This window comes from Ricinus communis, chromosome 10 (assembly GCF_019578655.1).
Source record: "Ricinus communis isolate WT05 ecotype wild-type chromosome 10, ASM1957865v1, whole genome shotgun sequence".
In the NCBI taxonomy this organism is placed as follows: domain Eukaryota; kingdom Viridiplantae; phylum Streptophyta; class Magnoliopsida; order Malpighiales; family Euphorbiaceae; genus Ricinus; species Ricinus communis.
The window spans coordinates 16,548,821-16,564,604 of NC_063265.1; the positions used below are offsets into that span (position 1 = coordinate 16,548,821).

Below are 15,784 nucleotides of genomic sequence, written 5' to 3' on the forward strand. Positions count from 1 at the left end.
ATCTAGGATAAAGATAACATTCCCAACTAAAAGAGATAACTAAAACAAAGTACTAATTAGGTTAAAATACTTATCACTCACATCCTTCTTTTCTTTTATGTTTTTTATCTACCCTTGTGTTTAAATCAATTCGATTTAATCCTTAAGTTTAGCCGTATGGAAGAGAATAAAAAACTTGGGATTTCTTTCCTTATCGGATCCAAAATCTTACATATGTTCTTATTTTGCTCTTATCTTTTATGCCTCTCTTTCTAACCTCTGTCTAGTATGATAGTTTGGTTTTATTTGGGGAGTATAAACACGTGTGTTAAGTGAAAGCGCATGAAAGCGGCAATCATAGGCACCGATCAAATGCTTGGACAAATATGAAGAAAAAAAATTAGTTTATCGTTTATTGATATCATTCTCTGAATAATCACAAACGAATCTTCTAGAGGCATGCCCAATATTCCAATTCTTCCAGAATTCATAATTTAGTTCTCTCTTAAACTTTGCTACTTTCTGAAATTGAGCCTTTTCAAATTAAGCGAATTTGTGCTTATAACTCTCATTTTTCCTTTCACAAAAAAAATAAATGTAAGTGTGTTAACAGAACTCCACGTCAGCAAAACATATGTCCACTTAGAAAATAAAATTACACAAAACTGTTTACATGTTATTTTTTCAAAAGTTTAAGAGTTACAAGAATTAAAAAAAAGAAAAGGTTTCAGCTTAAAACCAAAATGATAATCTCCAGTGAATTCTTTGTTCAACATAATGGAGATGGTCCATGCATTCTTCTTCTTCCACAAAGAAGAAGACTAACAGCACCTTCATGCATTTCTCGATCACACGACTTATCAGCTTAATAAATACCACCATGAGTCAGCTATGAGAACTGTAAGACCCCAGCCAAGGTTGTAGCAAGCATTGTCTCCGTTTACAAAAATCCTCAGCGGCAAAAGCCAGATCCATACCTCTGCTTCAGCTACTGTTGATTGGTTTGACAGTAAGAGAAAACACCTATGACAGTTTTCGGGGGCAGCCAACTAAAAGTTTCTCTAGAACTTCTTATTCAGGCCGGAAGATGGAAGGAAAATAAATTACTTACCCGGAGAAGACAAGATTATTCATGATTATTAGTTGATTGGGCAAAATTATGTTGCATTACAATAAAAGACATACAGCACTGATGATACTGTACTTATGCTGAAAGGGAGGCAATCTTAGGTGCTACAATATCAATAAGACCCTTTGGATTGTCCACATGAACCCAATGCCCAGAATTTGCCAGAACATGGAGCGAAACCTTACCCTCAGATCCGTTTCCTTTCCTACCAGCGAGGCTTTCAAGTTGCTCAATTACATCTGGTTTCCAGCGGTCACTCTTCTCTGCAACTACAATACCTATCTCCATTCCTTCTGGTGGGTGCTCCAAGAGAGACCAATATGATGTCTCCCTGGAGAAATTAACAATTATACTTTGACGCTGAGCTAACAAGAAAAATATGAACTGATGCAAAATACCACAGCAATCTTAAGCTAGTACTCCTGCCACTATCTTCTATTCAAGCTGATTTTTATTAGGTAAAGAGATGTACCTATAAGAATTGAACATCTGGATAGCACCTTCAAGATTAAAAGCCCATGTCTCTTGATCTCCTGATTTCTTAAGGTTGCTACCAATCCATTCTGATAAAGACTTTGAGAACCCAAGTTCAATCATGTGGTTCACAAGCCACCTGGAACAAGAAATATACAAAATGAAATTAATTTACAAAATGAAAGGTTGATCGTGTTGAAATTCTGTTTCAGAGAGCCTCCCAGGTTCACTCTTTTCTGCTTCCCCCTCCTATTCATTCTGTTTCATACCTAGTGATATACTGACCCTACAACATTATCATCTCTCCTTGCACTGGTAAACATATGCCAGTTTAATTACATCCTACAGAACTGACAATTTTTTTACAATTTCAGTTAAAAGTTATTGTTTCCTCTACTTTCCACTGATCCAGTTGCTCGAAGGACGAGCATTTCCGTCGTACTGCAGGAGATGGGGATTCAAATCTCAGCATCCCCTTCTCAAAATTTTTGCCCCAAAGGCACTTGAGGAATAAACTCAACTAAGCTTAAGTCCCAAATCAGCCTTCACCCCAGTTAAATGGATCTTCTTTTCCACCATTATAGAAAACCTAGGGCCGCTAAATCTTTTATCATTGCTTCCCCATGCCATCCTAGGTACTCATGCTATATATATATATATATATAACAATTAATTTCTTATATTAGAAGTTGATTGCAATTTAGAAGTACAATCTCAAACACAATAATATTGGCACCTGCATCTGGAACTATTTAACAAGTCAATAACAAGCAACTATAGAAGCCAAATAGCGCTCAAAATTATAACACATAACTGTAAGGAGAGAAGATTTACTTGCGTGAAGGAAGGGATGAGGGTAAACTCTGCAAGGTCTTCAAAACTTTCTCTACGTCTCCATCACTGTTTTCAGGGCTTACTTCTCCAGGTACAGAATCCAAAACCCACAGCTGTTCTGCATCAGGAATAGAATAGAAAAGCACAGAGATTTACTTGTGTGCAAATAAAGTATCCACCAGGTGCTTAATTACAGGCTAAGCATGACCCTCTTATATTTGAAATGGAAAGAAAACATAGATAGACACACAACACAAGCCACCTCTAACTAAGCTTGCTATCAGATTACTGGTCACTATAGGATTTGAGCAAAATGCCTAAATAAATGCAACAGTAGGATGCTGGGTGCAAAAGCTTGAAAAAAGAATACACATTCATAACCAAATAATATCGACATATAAATAATTAGGCAAAGTAAAAACTATCATGCATGACCACTCAGAGCATCATACACAACTGACTACCATCTGGAATATGGGTTGGAATACATAAAAAATAATAGCAGTCAACAACATCATCTGAGCACACGGAATTCAAGGTCAGCATGTCAGCACCAGATGTAACATAACATCTGCACACACATAGTCACACAACGAAAATTTCTGCTTTCAACTAGGGACAATGCTGGGAAGGAGGTCGTCCAAGAACTAAATGCAGGGATATTTTGGATTGGAGAATGATGCACTAAACCCATAACAGCTACTCCATCTTACATTGACATATTTCTTAAGGCCTCGTTTGAACAAATTAATTCGTGCAAAATCAAGTTGCTTTTGGCACAATTCATTTCCCCCAGAACGCCCTTTTTTATTTAATTTTTAGATTGAAAGAATTGATTTCTAGCAATATCAGGTTTTAAACATGAGAATTGGCTCATAAAAATTGAATTCAATCTAATTCGTGCATTTTGAAACTTCCCGAACAAGGTACAAATATTCATTTCTCTATAAACATTCCCAGAATATTTTCTTACTTGATGTGAAAAATACATACCTGTTTGGGAAATGCAACAGATTGACCATAATCACCACGAGCACAACTGTTGGCAAACTGAAGAGCAACTTTGCCTCCCATAGAATGACCAATAACAACATCAGGCCAAGCCCAACCTTGTGACTTAATCAAATTGCTTAAATCTTTAGCCGCATTAAACATGTCATGAGGTGGGTCCAAGCTTTTAAGATCAGCAGATTTACCGTGGTTCCTTAAATCCACAAGCACCATCCTCCACTCTATATTACATTGACAATTCTTAAATTAAGCATTGATTAAATAAAAACAAAAATAAATCGATTAATTTAACGAGAGAATACGAGTACCAGAAGAGAGAGAAGATGTGAGACTGCGAGAGAAGGAACGCCAGTTACGGCCAGACCCTAAGAGGCCGTGGAGGATAAAAGCTGTTGAAGTGTATGGTTTCTCCGGAGAAGATCGGACCTCTTCGAAAGCTAGGGTTTCTAGAGTTCGCCGGTACAGGAACCGAGTCAGGAGGTTAAAACCCGGTTTGCTCTTGAGAGTTGCCATGAAGATTTGAGAATTGACGAGGGACTCTCCCGTTTGCCTCGCTATTTTTACTAATCAGGTCGGTGATAACTCAACTATAACTCCAGACGTCGTATGTAGTATTTCTTATACTTGTAAAAACGAAGAAGAAAAGACTATTCTTTCTGGCAAGGAAAAGGAAAGGGCATAAAGCACCCAGCAAAATATATGAAAATGCTAAAATAGCACAACTCTTTTGGCTAACTGCTAAAGATTTACACTTTTATGTTTGGTATTCTTCGTTACTTTGTATTGGTAATATAAAAGTATTTGATGTAATATAATAAAATATATTTCTTAATTTAATATAATGTTAATATATATGTAACTATTATTATTTATAATATTTTTATTTTTATTTTATTTTAAATTTTTCAACACCAATTGCGTTAATTATTATTATTATGATTATGATTATTATTATTATTATTATTATTATTATTATTATTATTATTATTAGGTGATCGGTGATCGAATTTGAGTGGCTGTCCAAATTCGGAGATCTGATTTAGCAGTCAACAATCAAATTTTAAAAACTGTTTCAATTTTTCTTTTATTGAGCCTTTAGATTTTATACTAACACATTGGATTTTTCAATTTTTACTTTGATTAAGGCCTATTGAATTTTTAATTAAAATAAAAAATAAAAATATCAGACTCAATAAAATAAATAAAAATCTAATTATATATATATAAATCAGTAATAAAAAAATATGACTTAATAGAACAAAATAAAAATTCAAGATATCAATAATATAAACTAAAAAAATTCAAAGACCTAATAATGAGTTTTGCTAAAAAAAACTGTTTATATGATAAGTCATTATATATAATATAATATTACAATTATAAAAAGATAAATATCTAAAAAATAGAAATAGAATTGACTAAAATAATAACATTAATCCATAGAAGAATAATTATTTAATTAATCTTTTCATAATTGTTGATGTAATAACATCAATTATTACCTTTACCTTTGGAAAGAATCACATCAGTAAAAAAACAAACACCAAAAACAGGAACAAAATAACAGTCAAATGAGAAAACCAACTTCCAAATCCTTCATATCCTCTGTAGGGATCATCACTCCATTCTAATACCTCTTTACTGTACTTCTTTTTCTCAAAGCTCGTCACACCATTTCCTTCTAATTCAGCCAATTTTATATGAGATAAGATATGAGGAAAAACCTTCTCATAAGATTTCTCTCCAATTAATAAATCTGAATGTCCAAACCCATCAACAACCACTCTTTCATGTCTAAAACCTGGTTGGTGCAGTTTCATGTACTTGTTGGCAAGAAATGAAGTCTCCGGTGTCACCAGGAGGCTCCGCCCACCGGAGATATACAGTGTAGAGACTGCCATCCTCTCTGGATGGATTAAGTATGAGTTGTTACCATTACTGTCCACAATAAATCCAGAATTGCAGATTTTTCTAAGGTGAGGAAATCCTCCCATGGGGAGCATGGAGGCGCTATGCTCATTCAGCCATTGGTGCATTGTGGGACTCACGTTCTCATGCCAATATGCATTCCCAAATATTCCAGAAAAGATCTCGCATTCCTTGCAGGTGCATCTCTCGTATCGCGGTATCCAACGGGCGATTTGTTTCAAGAGCCAGTGTCGGAAACTTGCTTTTGTTGTTTCCAGCAAAGGTAGGATATTATTCTTGCCTAGTACAGCCATTGATACCTGCATTCAGAATTGAGTCTGATTCTGAGCTTTAAGCCAAATGAAGCACATCTTACTTTGTCGTGAACCCTATTTTATGTCCACTAGGGACTGTTGAAAATAATCTCAGCTGAAAAATTTTCCAATTTTATGTACAACTCTTTGGTCAGCAGGGTAACCTTTATTTATCCACTAATATTATAGTCTAATATGATGCTAAAATAATTGCATGGCCTGAAAAGAATAAGGAATGTGCTTTTTGTGCAAACATACGTTAAGTTTTAGACAGAAAACTTGCAGATTCTACACAGAAAACGGTGATGAAGAGCTTACAGGAACTAGAGGAAGCCACATTTTGATTCTGGGTAGTGTAGTAAGCTTAAAAAACATTGAAGAGTTGGTACAAGATAGTGAAGCGATATGGCATGCGGAGACATGCCCTCCCATGAGAGCTATATGAGCGGCTAAGCCTCCAGCGCAATGTGCAACTACATGTATTTTGGTGCTCGGTCCATGCAATTCAAGGATCTTACTAAATGCTGCAAAAGGAATTTACTCTCTCAAAATAAATAAATAAATAAAATAACAATGAACCCACAACAATCTAATCGGGTAACATAAATATGAATATTTCTTTACCAGCTGGGATATCATATTTTCCAATATCTTCGATAGTGAAACTGTTTGCAGGATTCATAGGGTGCACTCTTGATTGCAGTAGCCATATTTCATGCCCTTCTTGCAGTAAAGTTCTGACAAAATCACGAGGTTCTGTTGGCAGCCAGTAACTTTCAGTAGAATAACCATTGAGAAGGAGAACAGGATTCAGTTGTTTCTCTTCTTTAAGCCCTTGTGGATGTTGAATGCATTTCCATTGCCTGCAATTGATAATTTGTCCATCTTCTGGATAACATGCAGAAGACAAAGCCAGCGAAATTAACAAAGCAAGTACTCTGAGGAGAGGAAACGAAAGATAAAAGAGTTTGGTTCTCCATTAACCCTTTTTCATCCACATATTTCTCAATCTGTAGTTAGGCCTACTGAATACCTGTTTCCATTTTATGGAGAGTGCTGCTTGGATAAGGTTTATGGCAAGAATCATTTCGGATGAAATCCATATGACTCCCTCGCGGTATCTTTAAGATGTAGGTTCTCACAAAAGTCTGCAGGAGAAGATAGATGAATGTTCCTCCTCTGTTTCGTCCGAGGCTTATGAAGCTCTTCAGAAGCTCCATGAAGGAAACTTGAAGCTCTCCTTTCAAAAGCACTGCTGTGTCCCTTGAGCTGTTCATCGCAACTTTTTTAAATGTAACATGCAGTGTCCTTGTCTCTTTCCAAGCATATAATGCAAAGAGATATGGATTCAAAATCTTTTTTCCCTCAAGAATATATCTGCACCAAACATATTGAATGAGTTCCATAAAATTTAAAAGAAAAAAGGAATTTTGCTAGGTACCGTGAAAACCATTCAACTTCAAAGGTTAGCATACCTTGAACCAGAAGAACCCGCAAGGAGAAGATGATAGTGCATATACTGTGTGTATGGAGTTCTGCAGTCAACCAAACACATATCTACTTCACCATCTATGATGTGTAGTTTATCCTTCTCGATGGATCTTATCACCACATACCCACCAACCTTTCCCCTCAGCAGAGGATGAGATCCTCTGCTTGGCGAATTATATTCACCAGACCCTTTTTGATACTGAGCATTCATTTTCATTTTGAGATAAGCCGTGCATGGCATACCCCCCACATAGCCTCTCATGGTTTCTTTGATTAGAACAGTTGAATTCTGGCCATTATCTAAATTTTTCTCATTGACTAAGACAGGATTCTCATCAGCAGTTAAAATGTCAAAGTTTACACCTCTTTTGCTGTTGTACTCGAGAATATCTTGCACAAGGTTCCTACTTACATGCTCAGCTACTGTTGCAATAGTAAGAGATGGATTAATGCCAACAGAACATGGGATTAAAGAAGCATCGCAAACATACAGGCCTGGGTGCACAGAGGCGGCAGTTTTTGAGTTAAAAATCTGACCATTGTGGTTGCATACTCCGCCTACGGAATCCAATGATGCATTGCATCCGCCTAAAAGATGAACTGCGGTGCTCCTATACCTAGACATAAAGAGGATTCCCCCTAATTTCTTGGTAAGTTTTTGATAGACTTCTATTTTTCTTGAGAGTAAAGGATCACGGGCTGGATTAAAGCAGATTTTTTCTGTGACTTTGTCCAACATGATATGCCCATCACTTTCATCATATCCCATTGCATTGAGAACAATTGCTTGGGCTGATTTCAAACCTATAACATGTTTCAGCTTGTCAATTATCCCATGAAAGAGCCAGTAACCAGTTGGCCATCCATAAGTCATAATCCCTTTAAACAGCAAGTAAGGATAAGCCCTTGGAAGTATAGCAGTCTGCAGGGGAAAGCAAAACAGTAAGCAATAATAATCTATTTAAAAAAAGTAATCTGCTTACTTAGATGTTCATTGCTTTGTGCATTGAACTAATTAACGTTGTACAGGATCATCCTTAACCCCATATTGACCTGGCTATTCTAGTTCTTGTGAGTAATATTAGTGAGGCTACTGATGAATGGATAAATATTATACATCTTATGTCATATAGTCTGTCTTTGGTTAGGATGGGCCAGTTAGCATCTGGACTGAAATCAAATTCAATAGGAAAACATACTCACTTAAGGTGAATTTCAACACCAACAAACATATTGGATGGCACTGCTCAGCCTAAATGCAGTTGCAAGGCATACTATCTCATTATAGTTTACCTTTACAATTTATAAAATTTATATTGTTGAATATGTAGTAGCGAGACAATCATGATCATATTAGTTTGATGATATCATCATATTGTGACATAAACTAAAAAAATTGCCTGAAACTGTAATGCAAATCAAGTTCTGCAAACACAGAAATTTCCAACCTGGATTGTGAAACCCATTGAATATGTGTACGATGATGAGATGGATGGTCCTGGCCGCTTGTGAAAAGGTATCTTTGGCATCTGTTCTTTATCCAGTCCATAACCATTCAAGGGTGCAGCACTTCCAGCAAGATAAGCAACTGTATTGCCATTACAGCTGAATCCAGATCCTAGAGATTCTGAAAGAGTCAATCCTCTCAATTGCGACTGAAAAAGTATTTCAGTTGTGCCAAAAACTCCAGCTGTGGAGAACAAGTTAAGAACCTGTTATAAGTTTAACAAGCCTAATCATAACTAAAAATCTGTAGCTACTTTTCCCTACCTGACAGGATTACAAAATCAGAGGCTATATAGTCAATCTCATTTAAGTAAACACGCCATCGTCTTCTTTTCCCACCGATTCTGTCTTGTTGGAGAATTTCACCTGTGTTCTCAACCACATACTTAACTTGGCACTTGGTTCTTACATTGCACCCTCTCTGCATCATAAAACATTTATATTTTAAGAAATATCACCAAAGCTTGTTGGTCTAGGTGGATTATTAATTAATTAACTTTGTCAAGTATCTGAAAAGCACCAAATCACTATCAAGAATTATATGCTATCAAATTTTACAAATCACCAGATATGGCAAAGGATTAATGAAGTTTGGAACAGTCAAAATTATATTCCAGATTTCTTAACTTAAAATCGCGGAAGCAATCTGTATCCATGCATCACTTGATATGCAAAAAAAATATATATATCTTGCCAGCAATTGAAAATAGAAGAAGGAACAGAAAATTTGCCTGGACCGCCGAAAGAAGATAATTTTTATCAGTGGAATTTTTGGCATCATAAGGACACCCGGAAATGCAATTTCCACAGGCTACGCAACTACTCTTCTGTTGAGGCGTCATTGCATTAGATGGAGATCCTTCAACATCAAAATTTACGCTGAGCTTCAGCAAGCTGGCTGGAGTTTCTTTATCGTCTCCTTCAGCTATTTTTTGCATTACTTTTGCAATTGGAAACCTGACTGGAATGCTTTGTACTCTCAGCATTGCCACAGCAGAAGCTTCACAAATATCCCAATCCTTTTCCCATGCCTTAGGCCATTTTGAATTCCTTCTAGCACGAACTGGGGTTGACAGCATAACTCCTGCATTGACTAGAGAACCGCCACCTAGCCCACAAGCCACTGCCGCTACAGAATCATTTTGTTCATACACCTATGATTTCGTATATGTTACTGATTCAAAAATCTTTTTGAGAAAGAAAAAAGGTAAGAAAATGCTTTGGTTGGGCTTTTATGTCCACATGATAATAATACTATACCAACCTGTAATGACTGGGGTTGTTTCTGTGTTTAAAGAATAGTATCTCAGCATTTTTAACGATAAGGGAGTTGCGTTGTTTTTTAAATATATGCGATGCAACAGCTATATGAAGGAAGAAAAAGTAATAAAGAAAACCTGAAATAAAGCATCTTTTGGGCCAAAACTGATGCCTAAATTTCTGTTCTCCAACCTCACAGCTGACATAATCTGCAAAGTATCAGTTGGGAAATCCTTGGCATTCCATCTTCGGCCTTTCTCTATTAAACAAACCTTTATTCCTGCCATTGATAATCGACAAGCTGCAACAGAGCCACCATATCCGGAACCTACAACAATAGCATCATAATCATCATTTTCTCTTCCTCCTATCCTTCCATCGAAATATGCTTGTGTCTCCATTTATCCTTTTTAATCCCAGAACAAGTATTCTAGGATGAAGTGGTTTTAATCAACTTATAGATATCCCACAAACATAGAAAGGAAACAAGTAAAAATTTTAGAGGGTTAAAATTTCGGTTTCAGGGGTTAGTTATAGTTTCAGCTAAATCTAGGCAAACATGCAGCCATGAGCCAACATGTTAGGAAAACAATAGACATTTTGGTCTTGGATGGCTGCTGCTATGTGTTAAAAGTATTTGAACAAATGCTTTTTTAAGATGAAATAGCAGTCGAATAGACAAAACTAGAGTTAGACTATTAGTTATTTTGGTTTATTTATTGTTTATCAATAAAAATTATGTGTAGTTTAAGTTGAAATCCTCCTACTAGCATAAGCTAAGACTTTTCAAAATCTGACATTGACCCATAAATGCAGGTTGACAAAATATGGATTAATTATACATATAAGCTTCCAAATGCACCAAAAGATAAACATAGTTGACAAAGCCAGCTAGTTCGTTCAGGAGCAGCGGTGCTAAACTGGTATCAAGATGTACTTTCAGTAACATACAGTTTTGCAACAATTTTTCATAGATATGCACTATGTACTAGGATCCACATATGCTATTTTATAATTTTTTCTTAATTTTACACTAATTTTTCCAAACAGAAAATGAAAGGACCAACATCAACACCAAACTTACCGTTAAATATATTCAGGATGAGACAGAGTGCATGCTATTGGAGAGCAGTACTCTATCTTATTCTTATAGCATTGTTATAAAAATAACAAGTACAGAAGTTTGTTCCTAATAGCAATGTGACTGAAACAAAGACAACAAATTCAGACCATACTTAATTGAAATGGGATGAGAATCTGAAATTCAATTTCATCAAATAAAGAACTACAAAAAAAGAAAAAATATGAACCTAGAGAAGATATCCCTTTTTACGCTAATTGCTGCTTACTGTTCCTCTACTCCTCCTTTCTTCACGTCTGCTATGTAGAAAAACCTCGGATGGTTGTTACTTGAAAGAAATAACCTAAGAATTAGGTTTTCATTATTGTATTCTGATATCAAAAAGAGATACATCAGCCTTATATTTATACTTATATGGAAGATTTTGATAGAAACTAAATAATAAACTCTTAATAGCTAGACTCTAAATTTAAAAGATAAATACTTATCATATCCTAAATTTAAAAGATAAATACTTATCATATCCTAACAACTCAAAATCTCAACACTCCTCCTCAAGTTGGTGCATAAATATTATACATGCTCAACTTGTCTAGACACTTAAAGAACATGTGACTCGAGACTGCTTTGGTAAGGATATCAGCCAACTGATCTTCAGAACATACTTTAGGCAATTCTATGATATTCTCATCCAACTTCTCTTTGATAAAAAATCCGCCAACCTCTACATGCTTTGTCCGATCATGTCAGCATCGGATTATAAGCTATATCACGTCGCTTTATTGTCACAATACAATCTAACTGGCCTCTCGGGCGTAACCTAAATCTTCCAAAATTGGTTTTAACCATAAGGCTTCACACACACCAACGTACCATTCCTCCGAACTCACCGACTAGACCGCAACAACATTTTGCTTCTTGCTTCTCCATGTCACAAGATTTCCACCCACAAATGAAAAATATCCTACAGTTGATCGTCTATCATCGATTGATCCAAATTTCACATCGATCTGTAAACCTCTATGTTTTGCCAATCCATATGTTGAGTGAACAAAATTCCTTTTCTAGGTGCAGACTTCAAATACCGTAAGATTCTTATGACAGCATTCATATGTCTTTCTCCAGGATTATGCATGAATTGGCTAACAATACTCAAAGAATACGCAAGATCAGGTCTTGTGTGAGCTAAATACATTAATCTTCCTACAAGTCTCTGATATTTTTCATTATCAACGGGTACTTGGTCTACCTCAATGCACAACTTCAGGCCTTCCTCAACTGGTGTGTCAACTGGTTAACATGCTGACATTCCAGTTTCATGCAATAAATCCAATGCATACTTCCTTTGGGACAGAAAAATTCCTTTCTTTGATCTTGAAATTTCAATCCCAAGAAAATATTTCAAGCAACCCAGGTCTTTCATTTCAAACTCTTTGGACAAGTATTCTTGTAATGCCTTCCTCTCTTCTGGATCATTTCCTGTAACTACCATGTCATCCACATAGATAATAAGAGCTGTGATCTTCCCATTTGCCTTCTTTATGAATAAGGTATGGTCTCCATTACTCTGATGATATCCAAAAGCTTTCATAGACTTTGAAAATCTCCCAAACCATGCCCGTGGAGATTGTTTCAATCCATACAACGATTTCTTCAACTTGCAAACTTTCCTATTCTGCATTGTTGACATACATCCAGGTGGAAGCTCCATATAGATTTCTTCGGATAATTCACCATGTAAAAAAGCATTCTTAACATCAAACTGTAATGACCAACCCAAATTTGCAGCCAAGGATAATAACACTCTCATGATCGATTTTAGCTACAGGAGAGAAGGTTTGATGTAATCAATCCCATAGATTTGAGTGTATCCTTTTGCTACCAATCTTGCTTTGAATCGCTCGATTGTGCCATCTGCTTTATACTTTATGGTGTAGACCCAACGATACCCTACTGGTTTCTTTCCTGCTGGACAATCAACAAGCTCCCATGTTTCATTCTTTTGCAAGGCTTTCATTTCATCGTTCATTGCAGCTTTCCATTTTGGATCGGGATAAAGCTTCCGCGACCGCGCTGTTAGGAATAGATCGATGTAGATAATTGATTTGACAGTGACTTATTTGATTCTGACAGGTTATGATTCGACACATAATGACTCATTGGGTATTTAACTTTACTAGAAATTTCAGGCTCATAACTAAGTTTAGGAATACCTCTGGTGGATCGTTCTGGTAATCGTTTTCTCGGTGGATCGGGTTCAAGAATAGGAATATCTTTAGCAGGTGATTGGCGTGGTATTTCAGCTTGGGATTCAGGGTCTTCTTCACCTGAGGACTCTTCTTCAATCGATGGAGTTAGATCTTCTTGCTCAATACGTATCCCATGATTTTCTGAGTGATCACCAACACCATTATCAACCACTTCATACTCCTCCTGAAATTGATAATCTAATGTCTGAATTTCTTCATGTCTCTCCTCCGGAAATTCAGACTCAAAATACATCACATCTTCATGAAAGACTACATCTATGGATATGAACATACGTCGAGTTGGAGGATGATAACACCTGTACCCCTTTTTATTTGTTGCATATCCAAGAAATACACATCTTATTGTTCGAGGAGCAAGCTTATGGCGGTGATGTTTATGAATATGTACAAATACTACACAGCCGAAGACACGAGGAGGTAAATTTGATGTTGATGGAGCAGTTGTAGTATCATTAAGAACCCACGAAAAGGTGTCTGAAAATCAAGAGTCCGTGAAGGACTTGGTTAATTAAATATGCAGCGGTAAGAGCTTCTCCCCAATATGATAATGGCATTTTGCATGAAGCAGTGAGGCACGAACAACTTCTAGTAAATGCCTATTCTTCCTTCTGACTACCCCATTTTGTTGGGGGTGTATAAACACATGTACTTTGATTGACAATTCCATTTTCTTCCAAATAATGCTTCAATTCGGAGTTATGGTATTCACCACCATTATCATTGCGAAGCACTTGAATATGTGCATTATATCGAGTCTTAACATGTGTAAGAAATTTCTGAAATAATGCACTCACATCACTCTTAGATTTCATTAAGCACACCCAAGTCATCCTTGTGCAATCATCGATAAAAGTAACAAACCAACGAGATCCCCCCAAAGTTGAAATTTTAGATGGACCCCAAACATCGGAATGAACAATCATAAAAGGTAAATGACCTCTATTAAAACTTGATGAAAAGAGCTTGATGACTCTTGGCAAGTTCACAAACATCACAACGAAAATAGAAACATCAATGTTGTTAAAAAAACCAGGAAATAACTTTTTTAGGTAGCCAAAAGAAGCATGCCCTAGTCGCTCATGTTGTAACCAGGATTTACTTCATTTTTTCCTTCTTTGGACCATCCATTGCAAACGCATGATGCAACTTGGAAGAAGTATTCGATTGCATGTCCAAGTAGTACAAATTCCCTCGCCTAATACCACGTACCAATCGTCCTTCGTTTGGATATCCTTAAAACAATGAAATTGGGCCAAAAAATAACAATACAAGACAAAGCCGATGTTATTTGGGAAGCGGATAAAATGCTGTAATTTAATGATGGAACAATTAAAACTGAGTCTAAATTTAAAGAATTGGTGGCAGTAATAGATCCCTCTCCAATAATTGGAACCTCATTACCATTTGCTATCAAAACAGATTTTTGTAAGGATGGTCTAAGTTTCTTAACCTGTCCAGAATCAAAGGTCATATGATTTGAAGCACCAGAATCAATTATCCATGTATTATCACAAACAGATGTAGAAATATTAAACACTTTACCTTCCTTGCTTGTGGTTGCTACTAATGTTAAAGTTGATTCAACATTGTCCTCACTTGTTTTGGTTTCAGCAACAGCGGAAATCAGGGAATTCTTAGCTTTCCTTCTTTGTGATCCTCGATTCTGATCCCACCAATCTAGATAGCCTACAAGCTCAAAGCAACAATCTTTGATGTGGCCTGACTTATTACAATGAGTACATTTTTGTGTGGACTTTCTAATACCAATAGATGTCTTTGACTTGTTGCGAATCACCATAGCAGCAGCATCGGAGTCTCCATAGTCTCCTTTTAATGTTACACGGCGGTTCTCCTCTCGTCGAATCAGGGCCTAAGTAGACTCCTGACGTAGGATTTCTTCGCGAACCTGCTCAAAGTGATCATCCAGTCCATCTAAAAATATATGCACCCGTAGTCGTTCAATAGATTTTTTGTACACAACCACATCATCAGGATCCTTCATGACCACTTTGTCTCTGTGATCCAATTCCTGAAAAATTGCAGTTAGTTCTCCATAATATTCGGAGAGATCTTCTATTCCTACGCAAATGCTTCCGGTTTAAGGGCGCAACTCATCACTGCCATCATAGAAAGCTTTTGATAAAGCAGTCCAGATTTCATGGCCAGTGGATAAGCGTAAATATCGCTTCATAATCTCTGGACTCATAGACATTAGCAGCCATCTTTTCACCTTTTGGTTTTCAGCATACCACTTTTCATACCCATCCTCTGATTCAGCAGGTGGTTTTGTTTTTCCCCGAATATAGGAAAGCTTTTCTCTTTCAGCAATATGCATTTCCATTAGTTGAGACCATACATCATAATTTGATTCTGTAAGCGTAATTCCTGCATTGAATGCTCCTTCAGATTGAATGATAATAGGTTTCGATCCAGATGGTTCACCATCTCTACCACTCATGTTGTTTTAAGTGTTTCAAAGTTTTTTTTTTTTTTTTTTTGGTAGGCTCTGATACCAACTTGAAAGAAA

General features: G+C 36.4%; 2 protein-coding genes across 4 annotated transcripts; both read right to left on the minus strand.

Annotated features, from left to right (window-relative positions):
• Window positions 1–601: 601 nt before the first annotated feature.
• LOC8263200 (protein ABHD11) lies at window positions 602–4,169 on the minus strand. The gene is made up of 5 exons (XM_002530297.4): window positions 3,736–4,169; window positions 3,410–3,648; window positions 2,417–2,529; window positions 1,581–1,721; window positions 602–1,439 (listed from the first exon to the last, which is right to left on the minus strand). The coding sequence occupies exons 1-5, from the start codon at window positions 3,938–3,940 to the stop codon at window positions 1,184–1,186; spliced, it is 954 nt and encodes a 317-aa protein (XP_002530343.2). The 5' UTR covers window positions 3,941–4,169; the 3' UTR covers window positions 602–1,183.
• A 709-nt stretch (window positions 4,170–4,878) lies between these two features.
• Window positions 4,879–11,314, minus strand: LOC8263201. Of its 3 annotated transcripts, XM_048369963.1 has the most exons (11): window positions 11,217–11,308; window positions 10,991–11,110; window positions 10,044–10,234; window positions 9,378–9,800; window positions 8,911–9,067; window positions 8,589–8,830; window positions 7,125–8,062; window positions 6,683–7,026; window positions 6,274–6,537; window positions 5,968–6,173; window positions 4,879–5,655 (listed from the first exon to the last, which is right to left on the minus strand). In XM_048369963.1, the coding sequence occupies exons 3-11, from the start codon at window positions 10,191–10,193 to the stop codon at window positions 4,948–4,950; spliced, it is 3,432 nt and encodes a 1,143-aa protein (XP_048225920.1). In that variant the 5' UTR covers window positions 10,194–10,234; window positions 10,991–11,110; window positions 11,217–11,308; the 3' UTR covers window positions 4,879–4,947. The 3 variants fall into 3 exon arrangements, with proteins under 3 accessions (XP_048225920.1, XP_048225921.1, XP_025015102.2); XM_048369964.1 differs by lacking the exon at window positions 10,991–11,110 and having other exon boundaries at window positions 11,217–11,314; XM_025159334.2 differs by lacking the exons at window positions 10,991–11,110; window positions 11,217–11,308 and having other exon boundaries at window positions 10,044–10,612.
• Between the last annotated feature and the right edge of the window lie 4,470 nt (window positions 11,315–15,784).

What these genes read in the sequence shown, in the direction of transcription:
- LOC8263201 (XM_025159334.2), bottom strand. Translation starts at nt 10,307, where the DNA reads ATGGAGACACAAGCATATTTCGATGGAAGGATAGGAGGAAGAGAAAAT. An exon ending in CAAAAGATGCTTTATTTCAG is followed by an intron (nt 9,801 to 10,043) that starts GTTTTCTTTATT and finishes ACGAAATCATAG; the next exon opens with GTGTATGAACAAAATGATTC. An exon ending in ATCTTCTTTCGGCGGTCCAG is followed by an intron (nt 9,068 to 9,377) that starts GCAAATTTTCTG and finishes TTTATGATGCAG; the next exon opens with AGAGGGTGCAATGTAAGAAC.
- LOC8263200 (XM_002530297.4), bottom strand. Translation starts at nt 3,940, where the DNA reads ATGGCAACTCTCAAGAGCAAACCGGGTTTTAACCTCCTGACTCGGTTC. An exon ending in CACATCTTCTCTCTCTTCTG is followed by an intron (nt 3,649 to 3,735) that starts GTACTCGTATTC and finishes AATGTAATATAG; the next exon opens with AGTGGAGGATGGTGCTTGTG. An exon ending in CTGTTGCATTTCCCAAACAG is followed by an intron (nt 2,530 to 3,409) that starts GTATGTATTTTT and finishes GATGCAGAACAG; the next exon opens with CTGTGGGTTTTGGATTCTGT.